This window comes from Protopterus annectens, chromosome 1.part2 (genome assembly GCF_019279795.1).
Source record: "Protopterus annectens isolate FY-2018-M chromosome 1.part2, PAN1.0, whole genome shotgun sequence".
Classification (NCBI taxonomy): Eukaryota; Metazoa; Chordata; order Ceratodontiformes; family Protopteridae; genus Protopterus; species Protopterus annectens.
In genome coordinates this window covers 88,831,485-88,847,882 of record NC_056727.1, presented here as the reverse complement: position 1 = coordinate 88,847,882, position 16,398 = coordinate 88,831,485, and the positions used below count along the sequence as shown (strand labels likewise).

Here is a 16,398-nt window from a genome sequence, read left to right as displayed (position 1 = left end):
GGGGAGGCAAACAGGTCTATCTCTGGCATTCCCCATTTCTTTGTTATGGTTTTGAAAATATCTGGATGCAGCATCCATTCGTGAGCATCCGTGATAGTCCTGCTTAAGCTGTCTGCTAGTGAATTCTCTTTTCCTGGTACAAATCTGGCCTGCAGTTGGAAGTTGAGATTCAGGGCCAAGTTCCACATGTCCATTGCCGTCCGACAGAGGGTATGAATGTGTGCCTCCCTGTTTGTTGATGTACCACATGACTGTGGTATTGTCCGTCCTTATCAGCAGGTGTCCTTGCTGGATGAATGGTCTGAATGCCTCGATTGCATGTTTCACTGCCAGCATCTCCTTTAGATTTATGTGTAGATTCAGCTGGTCTTGTGACCATAGGCCTTGGATACACTTGTCTTCCATGTGTGCCCCCCAGCCTAGGTCTGAGGCGTCCGTGGTGATGATCTGCCTTGGATGTGGTTTGTGGAAAGGCAATCCTCTGTTTATCTGACAGGCCTGAGCCCACCACAGGAATTCTTTTTTCAGACATGGAATGATTGGTATCTGGGCTTCTAGACTGTGTCTGTGTTGAGACCATACATTCCTTAGGTACCATTGTAACTTTCTCATATGCAGCCTGGCATGTGGGATCAATATTATGCAGGATGCCATGTAAACCAGGGCCTGCAGGACTTTCCTTGCAGTAAGCTGAGTTTGTCTTGTTAATACCATGAAATAGACTGGTAGTTGCTTTTGTTTTTCCTCTGTGAGAAAAGCCATCTGAGTTATCGTGTCCAGTTCTGCACCCAAAAATGTTATCCTTTGGGATGGCACTAGTCTTGATTTTTGTATGTTGACTGTGTATCCCAAGGCTTGCGCAGTTGTATGACATTGGCCAAATCCTTTATTAATTTTGTCTTGTTGTCCGCTTGTATTAGGCAGTCGTCCAGGTATGGGTAGATTTGAATTCCCTGAAGCCTGTTACTGATGCCAGGCATTTCGTGAATACTCTGGGCGCAGTAGATAAGCCAAAGGGCAATGCTGAGAATTGATAATGCTCTGATCCTGCAAGAAATCTGAGGTGTCTTCTGCAATCTGGTCGTATAGGGATGTGCAGGTATGCCTCCTTGAGATCTAGAGTCACCAGCCAAGACTCCTTGCCCAACATGGGAAGAAGTTGCTGTAGGGTCAGCATTTTGAATTTTGGAACAATGAGGTATGTGTTCAGTGTGGACAAATCGAGAATAGGCCTCCATTTTCTTTTCTTGGTACAAGGAATAGTCTGGAGTAAAATCCTTGGCCTTGTTCCATAGGTGGTACCTTTTCTATTGCTCTCATCCTTAGTAAACTGATGATTTGTTTTAGAGCCTCTGATTTCTGGCTTGGTGGAAGGTTTGGCATTCCTCTCTTTTTTGGTAGAGTGTAGAAGTGAAACCTGTAGCCCTTGTCAATTGTTTGTAAAGTCCATTTGTCTCCTGTAATACAATGCTAATTTCTTGAGAATAAGGCTAGCTTTCCGCCCAAGGGTGCTTCCAGTTGTTCCCTGGTAGGCGGAATCAGAGCCAAGTCATTGTGTCTGTCCTGTAGAAGTGGCTGCAGTTGCAGCTGAGGCGGCACTTCTTTGGTTGGCAGGTTGCCACTGACGACCCCTGTAGGCACCCCTAGATTGACCTCTGCCTCTTGGGCGTCTATTTCTGCCTCTCTGTGCTCTGGAGGTGTCTGGAAAGGACCAATTCTTTGAAGGCCAATTTCTGCTAAACCTCGGAGGTTGGACCTGCAAAAAATCCTCGACTGTTTGGACAGATTTTGCTTTTTCTTCCACTTTCTTTAGAACCTCCTGTGCAGGGGAGCCAAACAAACTTTGTTTCTCCATAGGGGCATCCAGGAGTTTAGACTTAACATGGTCTGGTAAGGATTGTTCTTTTAACCAGGCATGCCTTCGAATCACTGCTCCAGTCATAGCTGATCTAAATGAAGCCTCCAGTGCATCATAGCCACATTTTAAAAAATGATTACTGACCTGCTGAGAATTGTGTACCAAATCCTGAAGGGACTTACGGTCTAAAGGTTCAGGAGAGGCCAGCTTTTTATTCAGCTGATCTAACAAAAATTCCTGGTAGCCCTGGCAGAAAGAGTAGCAGATGTATAAACCTTTTTACCCCATCTCTCTAATGCTCTAGATTCTTTCAGATGGTAGTGGGTTTTTGGCAGAGGCAGCTGCAACACCTTTAGGACCCTGAGAAATGGTTTCTGGGTCTGCAGCATGAGCCTTATACAAGTGGTAGTGAGAATCCGGGACCCTGTAGTATCTGTCAGGCTTTGCAGGGGCCGGGGGAAGAGAATCAGGGGCAGTACTGGCATCATTGTATGCATCAACAACTGATAGTACAGGTGGAATGGCTAAAGGCCTATGCTGTGGTAAGTGTAAAAAAGTCCTTAGCCTTTTCCCAGAATCAGAAAATTGCTGACCCTGCCATTGGAAGTGTTCCCTCATTGAGTGTAGGGTTTCCCCAAAAGAAAATTCTTCTGGAGATGAGGCAGAAGGAATGGAGTCTTCTGCATCAGAATCCTCATAAGGTGAGTACGGGCCTTCCTGATGGTCCGATACATCTGAACCATCCGAGGAGTAGTCAGAGGACAGAGGTTCAGGGGGTTCAGTCCTAGGCCTCTTTTCAGGAGGGTGTTGTGAGGCCCTGTCTGGGTGAGGATGGGTTCCCCTGATCAGAGAAATAAGGTCCTCAGCAAGGTTGAGAATCTGGGAACTTGAGGTAGGCCTGTGAGAGGGAGCTTTTGAAGGTAAGGCCTTGGAAAGTTTGGCTGCTTTAGCCCTGGAAAAGGCCTTGATAGACATAGAAGCAGGGGGTCTAGCTGCCCCACGTGCAGGAGTAGAGATGTCCAACGGAATAGTGTCAGACAACTCTTGTGTGCCTGCTACTTCAGCAGGAATTTCTGTAGCCGACTCAGCCATGGCCTGTGTGGCCTCGGTTATTGGAGGCATGCTTTCGGACGAAGGGAGAACCGAGGTCTCGGTTTCAGCCGAAACCGAGACACTCGCGGTAGGCCTAACCGTGGTTTCAGACGAAACCGCGGGCCGCGAGTGTCGGTCCTTTTCTTGCTTTTTAGCTAAATGTGTAGTCGGAGTCTCCGACGGCATTTTATATGCAAAAGTGGAGCCAAAAAACTCTTCTGCAAACTCCGACCGACGTCTAAGAGTCCGTCGGTTGAAGGAAGCACAGGCTAAACAAGCTGATATGTCGTGGTCTGGGCCTAAGCAAGGAAGGCAGTAAGAGTGGAAATCCTTATGAGGTATTTGTTTCCCACAAGTTAAACAATTATTTACTTTGTCTGACATCAGCTGAGGCAAGAAAGAGTCCCCAACGGGGTACTTAGCTTTTTAGAAGTCTTCGGTACGCTGAAATCTCTGGATCTGACCGACCGGCACTTGCGAACAGCTTCTGCTTCGGGCACCGCGCGGCAAGAAAGACTGAGGAAAATGGCGTCGGCTGATGCCTTTATACCCCAGCAGCTATGACGTCGGGTGAAGTGCGACATCAGCCGAGGCCAGACCCAGACTTTGGAATCTGGCCGACCGAAGGGCTGCCTGAGGCAGGACAACCCATTTGTTATGACTGCAGATGCATCCTTGAAGGACATCGGGGTACTTAGCTTTAATGAAGACTTCGGTTTCCAATTTTTTGTAAATTCAGGAGCTGGCCGACCGGCACTTGCAAACTGCTTCTGGCACCGCACGGTAAAAAAGACTGGAGAATATGGCGTCGGCTGTGTCTTATATACCCCTGTCGCACTGACGTCAGGAAAGAAAGCGACAACAACCGACACCGGACAAGACTTTGGAATTCGGCCGACCGAGGACCTGCCTGACGGCACAGAACCCATATGTGATTACTGCAGCTGTATGCACGATGAACAATGAGACATCGTCAGAGGACGACTTAGGGGACCCCTCCGCATCATCGAGGTCGGTGTCCGAGGTGACAGACTCATCTGGGGGAGTCTATGTGCTTCCTCTTGCACAATTTTTTCCTGGGGGGCTCCTCAGGCATGAACTCTGAAGGCTCCTCGGAAAACAGGGGACCACACAAGGAGGTATTCCTCAGGCCTAGGAGCCGCGCTGTCCGAAGACCGGGGGCACCAGAAGCTCTAGCCGCCATGTCTAGGGAAGGAGTCGCAGATTCAGGTGAAGTCACTAGAGACTTGGCCAGCGCGCTCCTCATAGCCTCGAAGGTGGGTCCACCAGAATCTGAGGAGAGGCCCGTCCCCGAGACCATGACCAGTGTCGGGGTTCCCCTAGCCGAGGCGCCAAGAAGGAGACTCGTGGCTGAAACCAGAAGCCCCGACGAAACCCCCTTGGGCCCGGCTGAGGATACCCGAGAACCGAAACCTCTGGAAGGCACAGAAAGGGTTGGAGCTGAAGACGGTGCCGACAGACTAGCAGTGGGTCTCGGGACCGACTCAAGGACTTCACCCGACTCTACGAAATCCGACTCAGATGACACCAAGGTTGTCGGAGGAGGAAGAAATGCTATCGAAGGGGCTGGCTCTGGGGCCGACTGGGCCGGAGCCGAAAATAATTTGGATAAGACAGGTGACTGGAGGAGCCTCTGGACCACCCTATCTACATCAGAGTCTGAAAGCCTGGAGGACCTGGAGGAAACAGAAGGGGACCGAGAGACTTTTCCTATCGGCTCCGAAACAAGGCTAGGAGGCCGGCTCTGAATCGGCTCCAAAAGGATCGGGGCCGAAGCAGACTCGACCAGAACAGAGACCCCTTTCGGAGCCGACGGTTCAATAGCCGATGAATCAGACCCCAGAGCAGAAACACTCTCCAGCAGCTCCAAGACCAATGGAGCCGACCGAGACCCCGATTTAGACCCTCTATCCTGCGGCTCCGAAATCAGTGGAGCCGAGGAAGGGGACAGAGTACCTGATCTCTCATCCCGAGACTCCAAAAACAGTGGAGCCGAGGAGGGAGACTCAGCTTTAGATCCTCTATCCTTCAACTCAGAGGCCAGTGGAGCCGAGGAAGGGGACACAGATTTAGCCCTTTTTGCAGGCGGCTCTGACAGACTTGTCGGAGCCAAAGACTTCTTTTGCCTCTATTTCGAACAGGGAGAAGAAGCCAAAGCTTCCACGAAGGCTGGTTTGATGAGACCCTTCAGGATAAGCTTATTTTTTCTCTCATGTAGGACACGAGAGGAGAAAGCATGGCAAACACTGCAAGACTCTTGCAAGCGTTTAGCCCCTAAACAATAAACACAGATGGCATGGCCATCTGTCAACATCTTATAATTGCATTTTGAACATTTTTTAAAGCCCGATGACTTATGTTCCTTTTCTTTGCCAGACATACTTACTGTAACACACTCACACAAGGAGGGAAGGGGGGGGGGGGCTCTAACTTAAACGCTCTATAAAAGAGATAGGGCAAAGGCCCTCTAACTCAAACGGGCCAAGCCCGCCAAACAGAAGGGATTACCACAACAATTCAAAAAGACAAACACAGTCAATCACAATTGAACTAACAACCAGATAGCTATTAAAATAGCTGTTTGAGTATAAATTCTAAAGCTAACTGCCAAAAAGCGACCAAAAGGCCAAAAAAAAGGGTACTTAGCCACAGCCAAGTCTAGACCACATAGTTACTCTAGGAGTGGCAAACGAGATCTGGGGGTTTGGGCGTGGTGCATCCTGGGATAAGGGGGTTGGCCCAGCCAATGAGAGACTTTGTGATAGTTTATTGGCCGAGTCGGAGCCAATTCTCGGCTCCGAGCCCATCAGTTATGAATGTAGGCGAGATAGGATCGCATTACATCAATCTTTTTCAGCTTATCTATCTCAATATGTAAGCACTCTTACTTCATGTAAATGTTATGCTCCTGGCTATTCAAACAGGATTCCACCACAGAACAAGGAGACAAATGCCCCTTGCACAAATATCAACAGCTTCCTACACTTGGCAAACAATTGTAGAATACAGGCTCATTAAATTAATGCCTTTCTATTGAGGATAGCAAGTACAAAGGAATGCTTCCTCAATAAAGCCAATGGTTACTTTATTCTGAATTTAACCGGTGCAGAGTACTAATCCCATTGGACCTACTTCAGTCTCAATCCCACGGTAAACACATTAGATAGAAGGCATTCCATACAGAGTAAGTGGCAAAAAGTGTATATATTAACTACGAACACACACGCACATATGAAGTGAATACAGTTTGCCTGAATGCATAAATAGATCAATTGATAAAGGACATTATATACAGAACGACTAAAAATACAATACATATACATGCATCATACACAGAGTAGGAAGCAGGGTTGGCATGCTGAAAGAATTACAATCAAAAATAGAGTCAGAACAAGGTATACAGAAACAAGGGTATAAAGAGGTTAACTTGTATGATCAGCAAGATAACAGTTACATTTTCCTATAGTCTTAAAATGTGCTCTTATTTACGATTGAAAAATGGGGTACGAGAAATGATCTTTAAGAAAAGGGAAATATTTCCACAGTATGGGACCATGAACTGAGAAAACATAGCATGTGCAGTGAAGCCTAAATTGGGGGGTTTGGAGGAGATGACATGAGTGGTTAAGATTTCTAAGGTTATATGTTGGCATGTCTCTTAACAATATGGAGACTACTGGGGGTGGGGTAGCTGTCATTCTTGATGTGTTTAAATAATAGAGGTGCAAGTGGAAAGTCGGCATTTTGATTCACAGGTGGCCAGTTAGCTTTTTAAATAGTTTTGGTAATGGAGGTGAGAAGAAAGTCCCCTGAGCCACAGTGCAACTTCAGAGTAGAGTCTTGGTCTACAAACAGTGGCCAGTTGGCTGTACATTTTGAAGAAGAATGATTCCCATCCAGGTGAACAACTCCGTCACCTCCTATGTTCATTAACTGACAGGGGACACCGCTGATCCCCTAGCGGCAGAGGGCAAGCTTGCTGCTGTAATGAGACAGAAGGTCCAAAAATAACAGACTCTGATGGAGGCTTTGGCCAATACATTGCCTTCAACTCATTTTTCCCCAACTCCTACCTGGTTCATCTGAGACCCTACTGCTGCTTCCTGCACTGGCGACCTCAGAGTACTGCCATCCTACTTCCAGTGAGGTAGGTCTCAAGCTTGTTGCACTCCTTCACCTGGCATCCAAAGTTATCCTCTATCACAAAACCTTACTTCCCACTTTCCCAAGCAATACAAGGAATGCCAGAGTGGTTTGGGGAAATAGAAATGTTGACAGTGGAAGATAGTTTGGGACTCCTAGACAAAAATGCAGGAAACTCCAATGAAAAACAACAGGATCAAGACTTTATCCATTCCATGGCACCAAAACACTGGCGAGCATTGGGTCAAGGTGTGTCCTTCTGCAGTACATCTTCATAATGCGTTGCACCAGCAGAACCCCTACTCATCCCAACAAGAGCAGGACCTGCAAAATGAAAAAAAAACTGGAATGATAAGCCTATGAAATTTCAAAGCTGGAACCAAAAGACCCTAAAATAATCTGTTGAGATTACATACTTATAACAAACAAACAAAACAAAAAACAAAAAAAAAGTTATTTTTCCTTTTACAGCAGGAAAACACCAAAAGTAGCTTACCATTCCAAATGGTGTGCTTCAGTAGATGCAGTAGCTTTTAATACAATGTAGTGCCTGCAAAATCAAACATTTCATTAACATTCTTTATTGGGTAAATTCTGAAATGAAGCTACAATATTCAAGTAATTTAATCTATTAATATAAAATGTTACAAACTTTAAAGTAAACCTTCAACCCAGTGAAGTCAGTACTTCATTCAAAGCAGAAACAGTGGTCTAAATCAAAACCTTGTTTACAAAGTTGCAAAAATATCTGCGACATATGGGCAGACCAAGAGGTCCACTTATGGCTGGCATACAGGGCCATCCTCTGACTACATATCAATCATCAGCAACTCAATCATCATCAGAAATACGTGGTCCAGGGATCATGATTTGGTGAGAATGTTACATCTTTCAGAAGACACCACTGCTCTGGAACAGACTCCACTCCACATCCACATAAAACAAAGTTCATTCCTATTCCCATAAAAGCACAACTTAGATCTATGGACAAGTAATAGAAAATCTATCAAAGGACTGCACACTATACTACTTATGGACAGAGGCAGCTCCTAAATACTTTAATCACACATGGGTCCCATTAAATTATCCATTGTATGATCCTAGTTATTCTTACTTGGGATAACGTATACTTATTGACCATGGGCTGGGCAATATAACACAGAATGGGGCAGACTAATTCAAGCACCAAAAGGGAAAATGGCTAGGCTTAAAATGGCCTGCAAAAACATCTAGTCTAGTACTTACCTTTGAACCTATGGAATATAAATAAAAGTAGTTGTGCAATTAAACTTACCATAACAGTAGATGTTTGAATGATCACTAGCCTTAGCTATATGGGTTATATCCTGCAGACGATACAACAGCTGGCCAGCTTCCAGAGCTGAAGGGTGCCTTCTATGAGCCCAAACCATTAGTCAAGCTTCAGCTGAGTCAACTAAAAAGACAGATTTGGTTGCAAAGCATTTTACAGCTTTCATGTCAACAGAGACCTGAAAGGACGATGATAGGAACAACAAAAAAATAAGTGTCCACACCCTTGCATAAACACATAAAAAACAAGGGGAGTGAAGACAGGGAGCAGTGACTATCAGTGATTATTTGAATATCTACTGTATTTGCACAACTGTACCGCAGTCATCATACTGATCACTGCTGCAGTTGCCCAAGCTATATAGGTAGATTACTCTAGCTTGATAATTCATGGAAATGGAAGGGGAAGGGTCCAGGAGCTAAAGCCTGATCTAGAACCACAGAAGGCAAACTTGTAATACCCTGCAAACTTATGTAAAGATGATCAAATGGCTGTTTTTACAATACTTCTAGAAACCAACCCTTTCCAAAAAAAATACAGATGAAGTCAGGGCCCTGGCAGAGTGGGCCTTCGTCCTGCCTGGAAGCGTTTTGTTCTGGTGTCTATAACAAAATGCTTCCAGGCAGGGCGAAGGCCCACTCTGCCAAGGCCCTGACTTCATCTGTATTTTTTTGGAAAGGGTTGGTTTCTAGAAGTATTGTAAAAACAGCTATTTGATCATCTTCTCCAACACAAAATTAAGATCCCAAGGAGGGACTACCAGTTTTCTTGGCGGCGTCTTATGCAAAACCCATTTCAAAAACATTTTGACGTGAGGAAGCTTATGACAACTGACCCTGGCCATTTCCAAACGATGGGAGAACCACAGCTGCCTTGGTCAGAATGCAGTCACCACAGTGCATCTTCAGAAGTACCCAGGATATGAGTGGAAAGAATGGAAATGCAAACAAATTTTGCTGTCCTTTCTTGCATGGAGCCCTGTAGCAGAATCTTGCTAGCTGACTGTTCAGAGAGGAAGCAAATAGGTCTACTTGAGGATCTCCCCACAGATGGATTAACTCTTGGAAGACCCCCTGATCTAGTTTTAATTCATGAAGGTCTGCCCTTGTCCTGCTCAGCTCGCCTGCTACACAATTTTGCTCTGAAGAAATATAGGATGTTTGCAGAGCAAGACTGTGTTGTGAAGCTATATCCCAAGCTCATATAGCTGGTCTAAAAGGAGGATGATCTATTTCCCCCTTGCCTGAAGTAGCAGATGACTGGTATTGTCTGTAACAACTTGAGGAGGTCCTGGGGACCAAAGATGTTTAGAGGGTTGAATGCCTTGATCAGGGCAAGCATCTCTTTTTTATGTGCTTGCATCTGTCTTTGGTGTTCAACATACTGTGCCCTTCATCCTTCCTGAAACTGCTCCCCAAGCAAAGTCCAAGACGCCTGTGGGAGGTAGAAGGGGAGTCACAAATTTAAGGATATTTGCAGTCTCCATCAAGTGATTTCTCTTCTAACAAATCCCAGCACTGGGATCTGATAAGACAAAGGATGTTGTTACTGTGACCAAAGAGACTTCAGATATCATTATATCTTTCTCATGTGGAGTCTCACCAGGGGTATCATGAGAATCATAGATGCCATGAGACCCAAAATCCTGAGGTATTTCCTAGCAGAGGCCGAAGTCTGGGTTGAAAACCTTAGAAAAATCTAGATACAGATCTATTTTTGAAATAAAAGCTTTTTGAACTGAGGAGTCTAAACGTTACCCCAGGTACATAATCCTATGTGAAGAAGTCAGAAAAAATTTTGAATGTTCGCTTGGAATCTCAGCTTGTGTAACAGATCTCTCATCCAAGTGAGAGATTACTGACACTGAAAAAGACTCTGGAAATAAGCAAGTCATCAAAATATGGGAGAATGGGGATACCATGTAGACTAAAATGTTGTACAACTGTAGCTAGACATTTTATGAACACTCCTGATGCAGTAGATAGTCCAAAGGGTAAGCTCGAGAACTGATATGATTCAGACACACAAAACCTTAAGAAACGTCTGAAGCTAGATTAATATGGATGTGATAAGAATCTTAAATCTACTGTTACCAGGAAACTTGAATGTGGAAGAAGAGGTAAAAGGTTGTGAAGTGACATACTTTTGAATTTGGGCACCATCACAAACAGGTTTAGGAAAGAAAGATATAGAACTGGTCTCCAAATAATTTCTTCTTTGGCACTAAAAACATCCTTGAATAAAAGCCTTTCCCCATTTGGAAAGGAGGAACTGAGTCTATCATACACCCTGGGACAGCATATGATGGACAGGTGGAAATAAAAGTCTGGTCTGGTGGATGAGGTATTACCCTCTAGAAAGGCAGAATTTCCTCTAACTGCCATCTGTAACTTTGATGAATGATCTTCATATTCATAACCCATCTGTCTGAAACTGTTGCCAAAGAGGAAAAAAAGGTTATTCAGACTTTCTGGAAAATAAATCAGGCTGCAGAAGTTGAGGGGGGGGGGGGGGGCAAGGTCCCTTAAATAGCTATTCTGACTTGTTGGACTCTCCTCAGTTTTGGGATGCTCCAGAATTCTTTTTGGAACCCCCTTGCCATTTTTTCTTAAAGGTATGTTTACCTGCATTTTGTTGAGATGGTTAGTTTTGTTTTGCCAAAATCGGATGAGGGGTTAGAGAATCCCTTAGAAAATTTGGAAAAGGAAAGCTGAAAAATCTTAGACTCCCCATGTATCAACTTACCTAAACCTTTTATCACACTTTATTAACTCTGCACCAGGGGGCCAAAAACTCTAAGAGTTTAAAATCTCATTGTTATCATCTGGGAGGTTCTGAGAATACAGCCAGGCACAATTTCTCAAAACAGTACCAGTGGTCTCAGCCCTGGCAGACGTATCAACCGTCTCACACACACACACACACACACACACACACACACACACACACACACACACACACACACACACACACACACACTAAACAATGAGAAGTGACTTGTACAACAGAGGTAATTCAATTATTTAACTCACTCAAGCATGTAATGCCTTTTGTATACTTCCAGTTTGCTCCCATACCTCCTTATGGTGTCTCAATTTTATTGAGGTCTGGTTTCTTTAAAAAACTTACAAGCTAATAAAATAGGCAGTATTAAAAAGGACAAGGAGTTATTAACAAAATTACATCAAGTTGTTTAGCCTTGGATGTCCTGCAGTGTAGAAATAAATTTTTGCCATCATTAATATTTTCATAATAGACATCTAAATTTTAGAGGCATTTACATCCCAATCAACTATTCAGATTTTCACATAATGTCCAGATTTTTGCTTCATAATTTTAGTCTATTCCTCATAAAAAGTTTTGGTTTTCTGATCACTGAGGATTTAAGTCATTGACATACATTTGATTTTCAGACTTCGTAATTTTCAGAAAATGCATACTACAGAAATCTTGTTATTCTAGCAACCTAAGTTTATAAGAGCGATGTTTACAATCTGTTCCTGTTTTTGGGCATTTGTCTCCCCATTATTAGTCTTTGTCCAGGTTTCTTGCTCTAAGAGGTTGAGAGGTATGGGTATATGGTGTGAAACACCACTGTGAGAGAGGGACAGTTCACTGAAAATACTGGTTTATATCATCCTGTACTGAAAATACTGCTAGTTGTTAGTAATTACGAAAATAAGCAATATTTCCAAATGTACTTAAATACTTCAAAAATAAGTTGCTTATAAACTGTTGCAGGACATTGGGTAAAACCTTACATGTTGAAGAAAACAAGTTGTTATGTACTCACCATAACGTTCGATGTATGTAGTCCATCTCGCCTCATATTATTACCCGTGGGTTGGGAGCCGAACCTTGGCTCCGACTCGGCCATACTCTAGCTCAACGTCTTCAACTGGCTCATGGCTAAGAGGTATCCCATGCTGCAATGCGCTTATCCCCAGATCTTGTTTGCTGCAAGCTCACATCACACACACCAACACGCTGAGAGGAAGAACCAACTCAAAACATCAAAAAGGAGTTCTGAAAAACAGAGACTCTACCTCTAGGTCCTCCAGGAGGGGGTAGGTGGGTGGGTTAGTAAGAATGTGAGGCGAGATGGACTACATACATCGAACGTTATAGTGAGTACATAACTTCTTGATGTTATTTAGTCCAATCTCGCCTACATTCTTACCAGTGGGACAGCGTCCCTAGCACCTACACCTTGGGGGGCTCACTGGAAAATACTCCAGGGCACTGTGGAACCAAAGGAAGATCTGCCTCTAGATATCAAATCCAATTTGTAGTGACTAATAAATGTGTGAGGAGATGCTGAAGTGGCTGCAGCACAAATATCATCCATAGACATCCTAGCCTGAAAGGCAGTAGAGGTAGACACCGATCGTGTAGAATGAGCCTTCACTTTTAAAGGGTAATTCCTTGCCATTTGAAGTATAGATGAAGAAAATGCAACTAGAAATCCATCTGGACAGAGTTACTTTAGAAACTGGAGTCCTGGGTCTATTATCTGAAAAGGAGATAAAGAGTTGATCAGATTTCCTAATATCTTTTGTTCTATGTAAATAGAAACGCAATTGTCTGTGGACATTAGTTGATGGAACTTAAATTCTGCCCTGTTAGAGAATTCAGGGAAAAATACAGGCAGCTCAATGGACTGGTTGACCACCGAAGCAACCTTAGGCATAAAGGAAGGATTAGGTCTTAGCGAAACCCTATCCTTGTGAAATACCAAGTAAGGGAGTTGACCCAATAAAGCTTGAAGTTCAGAGACCCACCTAGCCAAAGTGATGGCTATCAAAAAGATGGTCTTCCAAGACAAACATTTAATGTCACAGGTTGCCGCGGGCTCAAAAGGAGGCGAGGTAAGCCACTGTAACACAAAATTAAAGTCCCATGGCATTACAGGATCAAAGATTGGAGGTCGAAGTAGCATAGACCCTTTCAGAAAATCCCTACAAAGTCTGTGCGCCATTAGATTGGGTTCATTAGCAACATGAAAGGTAGAAATGGCTGCCAACTGCACTTTGATAGTTGCCACAACTGATCCCTGACTGAACAGTTCATAGGTTCATACTAGGCTATCTGCCCTAGGGCATTTATAAGCCTAGCCAGAGTGTGTGTGGCTTTCACCACCCCTTAGGATGAGAATACTATACCCATTAGTTTGCTGTGCCTCTGTCCAGCAGTGACACAGAGATGATTCCCGGGGCAAACCTACGATCTCCCATCCACTCAAGATTTCTCTTGAACAGAGTCAGTGAGGGGCTCTGCCTCACATGGACTGGGACTCTGTTCCATAGTGTAGGGAGTCTCTGGGTGATGAATCTGTCCCTGCAGCACGTCCTATTTATATCCGTGTTGAGGTTTAAGTCTCTTGCTCTCGTGGCTCTGGTGGATTTGGATTTTTTGAGGTGGAGCATGTCCATTAATTCCGGGTTAGACATGGCCTTGTATGTCAGGCACAGGTCACCTCTGAGCAGACGGTATGCGACTGAATAGAGCTGGAGTTTCTTCAGTCGGGCAGCGTATGACATATGTTTGAGTCCCTTTATCCTTTTGGTGAGGAACATTTGGGGTCTTTCCAACTGCTGCAGGTGTCGGGTAAGGTACATTCCAAATGGGGCGTTGTACTCAATCATTGGTCTGATAAGTGAAGAGTACAGGGGTACAATGACCTCTCCTGATCTGGATGTGAATCCCTTCATGATCAGGTGGGCAATGTAGAAGGTCTTCCTAACCACTTTGGCAATGTGAGTGTCAAAAGAGAGGTTACTGTCAACTTGGGTCCCCAGGTCCCTGATAACTTCTTTCGTGTTTAATGGATTACCACCTATGTGGTAATTAGGGGTTACCTTGTTTTTCCCAAAGGGTATGACTATACATTTTTTGGCATTTAGCTTAAGGCCATGGCTCTGGCACCAGTTATCCATTTCTATGAGACCTCTCTGGAGGATGTCTGTGTCTGATGGAGTGTCAATTATGGTGCCCAGTTTGCAGTCATCTGCAATTTTTGTCAGCCACAATCCCCCTATGTTTGCCTGCATTTCAGAAAAATAAATGCCGAACAAGAGGGGGCCCAGGACTGAGCCCTGTGGGACACCGCTCGTGACCGGCTTAGCGTCTGACATGGCACCAGCAACTCTAACCCTGTGGGTTCTGTCCTTGAGCCAGTTTGCAACCCATCTTGTGACATATGGGTTTACATCTAAGCTGGTGAGCTTTCCTATGATGCCGGAGTGGGGTATTGTGTCGAACGCTTTTGCTAGGTCAAGGTAGGCTGTGTGAACTGCCTTACCCTCATCAATGGCCTTAGTGACTGTTTCGAAAAAGTCGACCAATTTCAAGAGGGAGGATCTGCCCTTGACAAAGCCAAATTGGGTAGGATCCAGTGTCTGTAGGTCCCCAATGTCTTTATTTATGAGTTCCATTATGATCCTCTCCATAGCTTTGCAGACAAGGCTCGTCAAGCTTATGGGGCGGTAATTTCCAGGGTCCGTAGAAGCACCGCCTTTGTGGAGTGGGACCACAGTTGCCGTACGCCATTCTTTGGGTACGTATCCTGTAGTAAGGCTAAGATTAAACAGCAGCCTTATGTGTGGGTTTAGTTCCTCATTGAGTTCGTGTAGCACACAGCCGGGGACACCGTCCGGTCCCATTGATGCTGTGTTTTTTGCTTTAGAGAGAGCAGCTCTCACCTGGGCATCTGAGATGTTTGGGAGGCTAGACTCTGGTGGGATAGATATTTCTCCTTTTGGGGGGGGGGGGGGGGGGGGAGAAATTAGCACTGAACCTGTCTGCCAGTATGTTGCCAATGTCTGTGGGTTCAGTGATTTTTGTATCATTTTGGACTAATTCTGAGCATATCTGGGAGTTTCCACCCAGGTTTCTAACATAGCTAAAGAAGGCCTTATGATTGTCTTTTGTGTCTTTAGCGATTTTTCTCTCAAAGTTGGTCTTGGATGATTTTATGAGTGATCGTAGTTTTTTGCTTTTTGCTAGTATTGATCACAGATGCCTTCCCTTTTAGGGATTTTGCTCCGTCATGTAGTAGCTTTCTACTCTTGTTGTAGAGTTTGTTTTTGGCTGGGGTCCACCAGACCGGGCGCCTGCCTTTGGTGGAAAGGGTCTTGATTTTATTAGGGATTGCTTGATCCATACATTCCTGGAGGTGCTCGTAGAAGGCATTTGTAAGGGTTTCAGCAGCGTGGGTTGTGGTTTCCACTGGCTCGGGGGCCTTGAAGGATACCACTCCAGTCTTAAGAAGTGTGAAGTTTGCTTTTGAGAAGTTCTTCACTGTGGTCTTTTTTGCTGGGGTTGGGGCGGATGTGGATCTCCAGTGAGATTAATTTATGGTCTGATCTCACCAATGAGGGATATACTTCCGGTGTGGAGCATTTTGTCACCATGTTTGTGATGATCAGGTCTAGTATATTTTCTCCTCTTGTGGGAATGGTGACTAGTTGTTCCATAGCATTTGAGTTTATGAACTCCAGGAACCTTTGGGCTAGGGTGTTGGGGCTTGAGTAATGTTCCCAGTCTGTTTGGGTAGTTGAAGTCACCCAATATGATGGTGTTTGGAGAGACATTCATACTCTCCAGTGTCTTCAGGAAGGCTGTGTGGGTTTCCTGAGTTTGAGAGGGTGGTCTGTAGCATGCTACAAACTGTAGGGCAGTTTTACCTATGGTTAATTGCACCTGGATGGTCTCCGATGCTTCGTGCGTTGCCACTAACCTGGAGGTGTGGGTATCCTTTATGAATATGGATACTCCCCCTCCTTTTGTGGTTCGGTCCGGATTTTGGGGCCGGAACGCATGATATGAGGTATAACCTGACCATGCTGGGGTGCTCTCAGGAGCCTTGAATCAGGTTTCAGTCACAGCACAGACATCGATGTTCTCCATACTGAGGAGGGCTTCGAGGGCGTGCATCTTGAGGTTTAGACTTCTGGCATTGAGCAGTATTACC

The 16,398-nt window shown here is 44.8% G+C and overlaps 1 protein-coding gene across 1 annotated transcript in view; it reads right to left on the bottom strand.

Annotated features, from left to right (window-relative positions):
* PAPOLG (poly(A) polymerase gamma) overlaps positions 1-16,398 on the bottom strand; it is a gene marked incomplete in the record, with an annotated part of 1,229,485 nt that overhangs the window by 1,028,482 nt on the left and 184,605 nt on the right. The window contains 1 exon segment of the mRNA XM_044054963.1: positions 7,611-7,664. Within this exon segment, the coding sequence (XP_043910898.1) occupies positions 7,611-7,664 (54 nt within the window).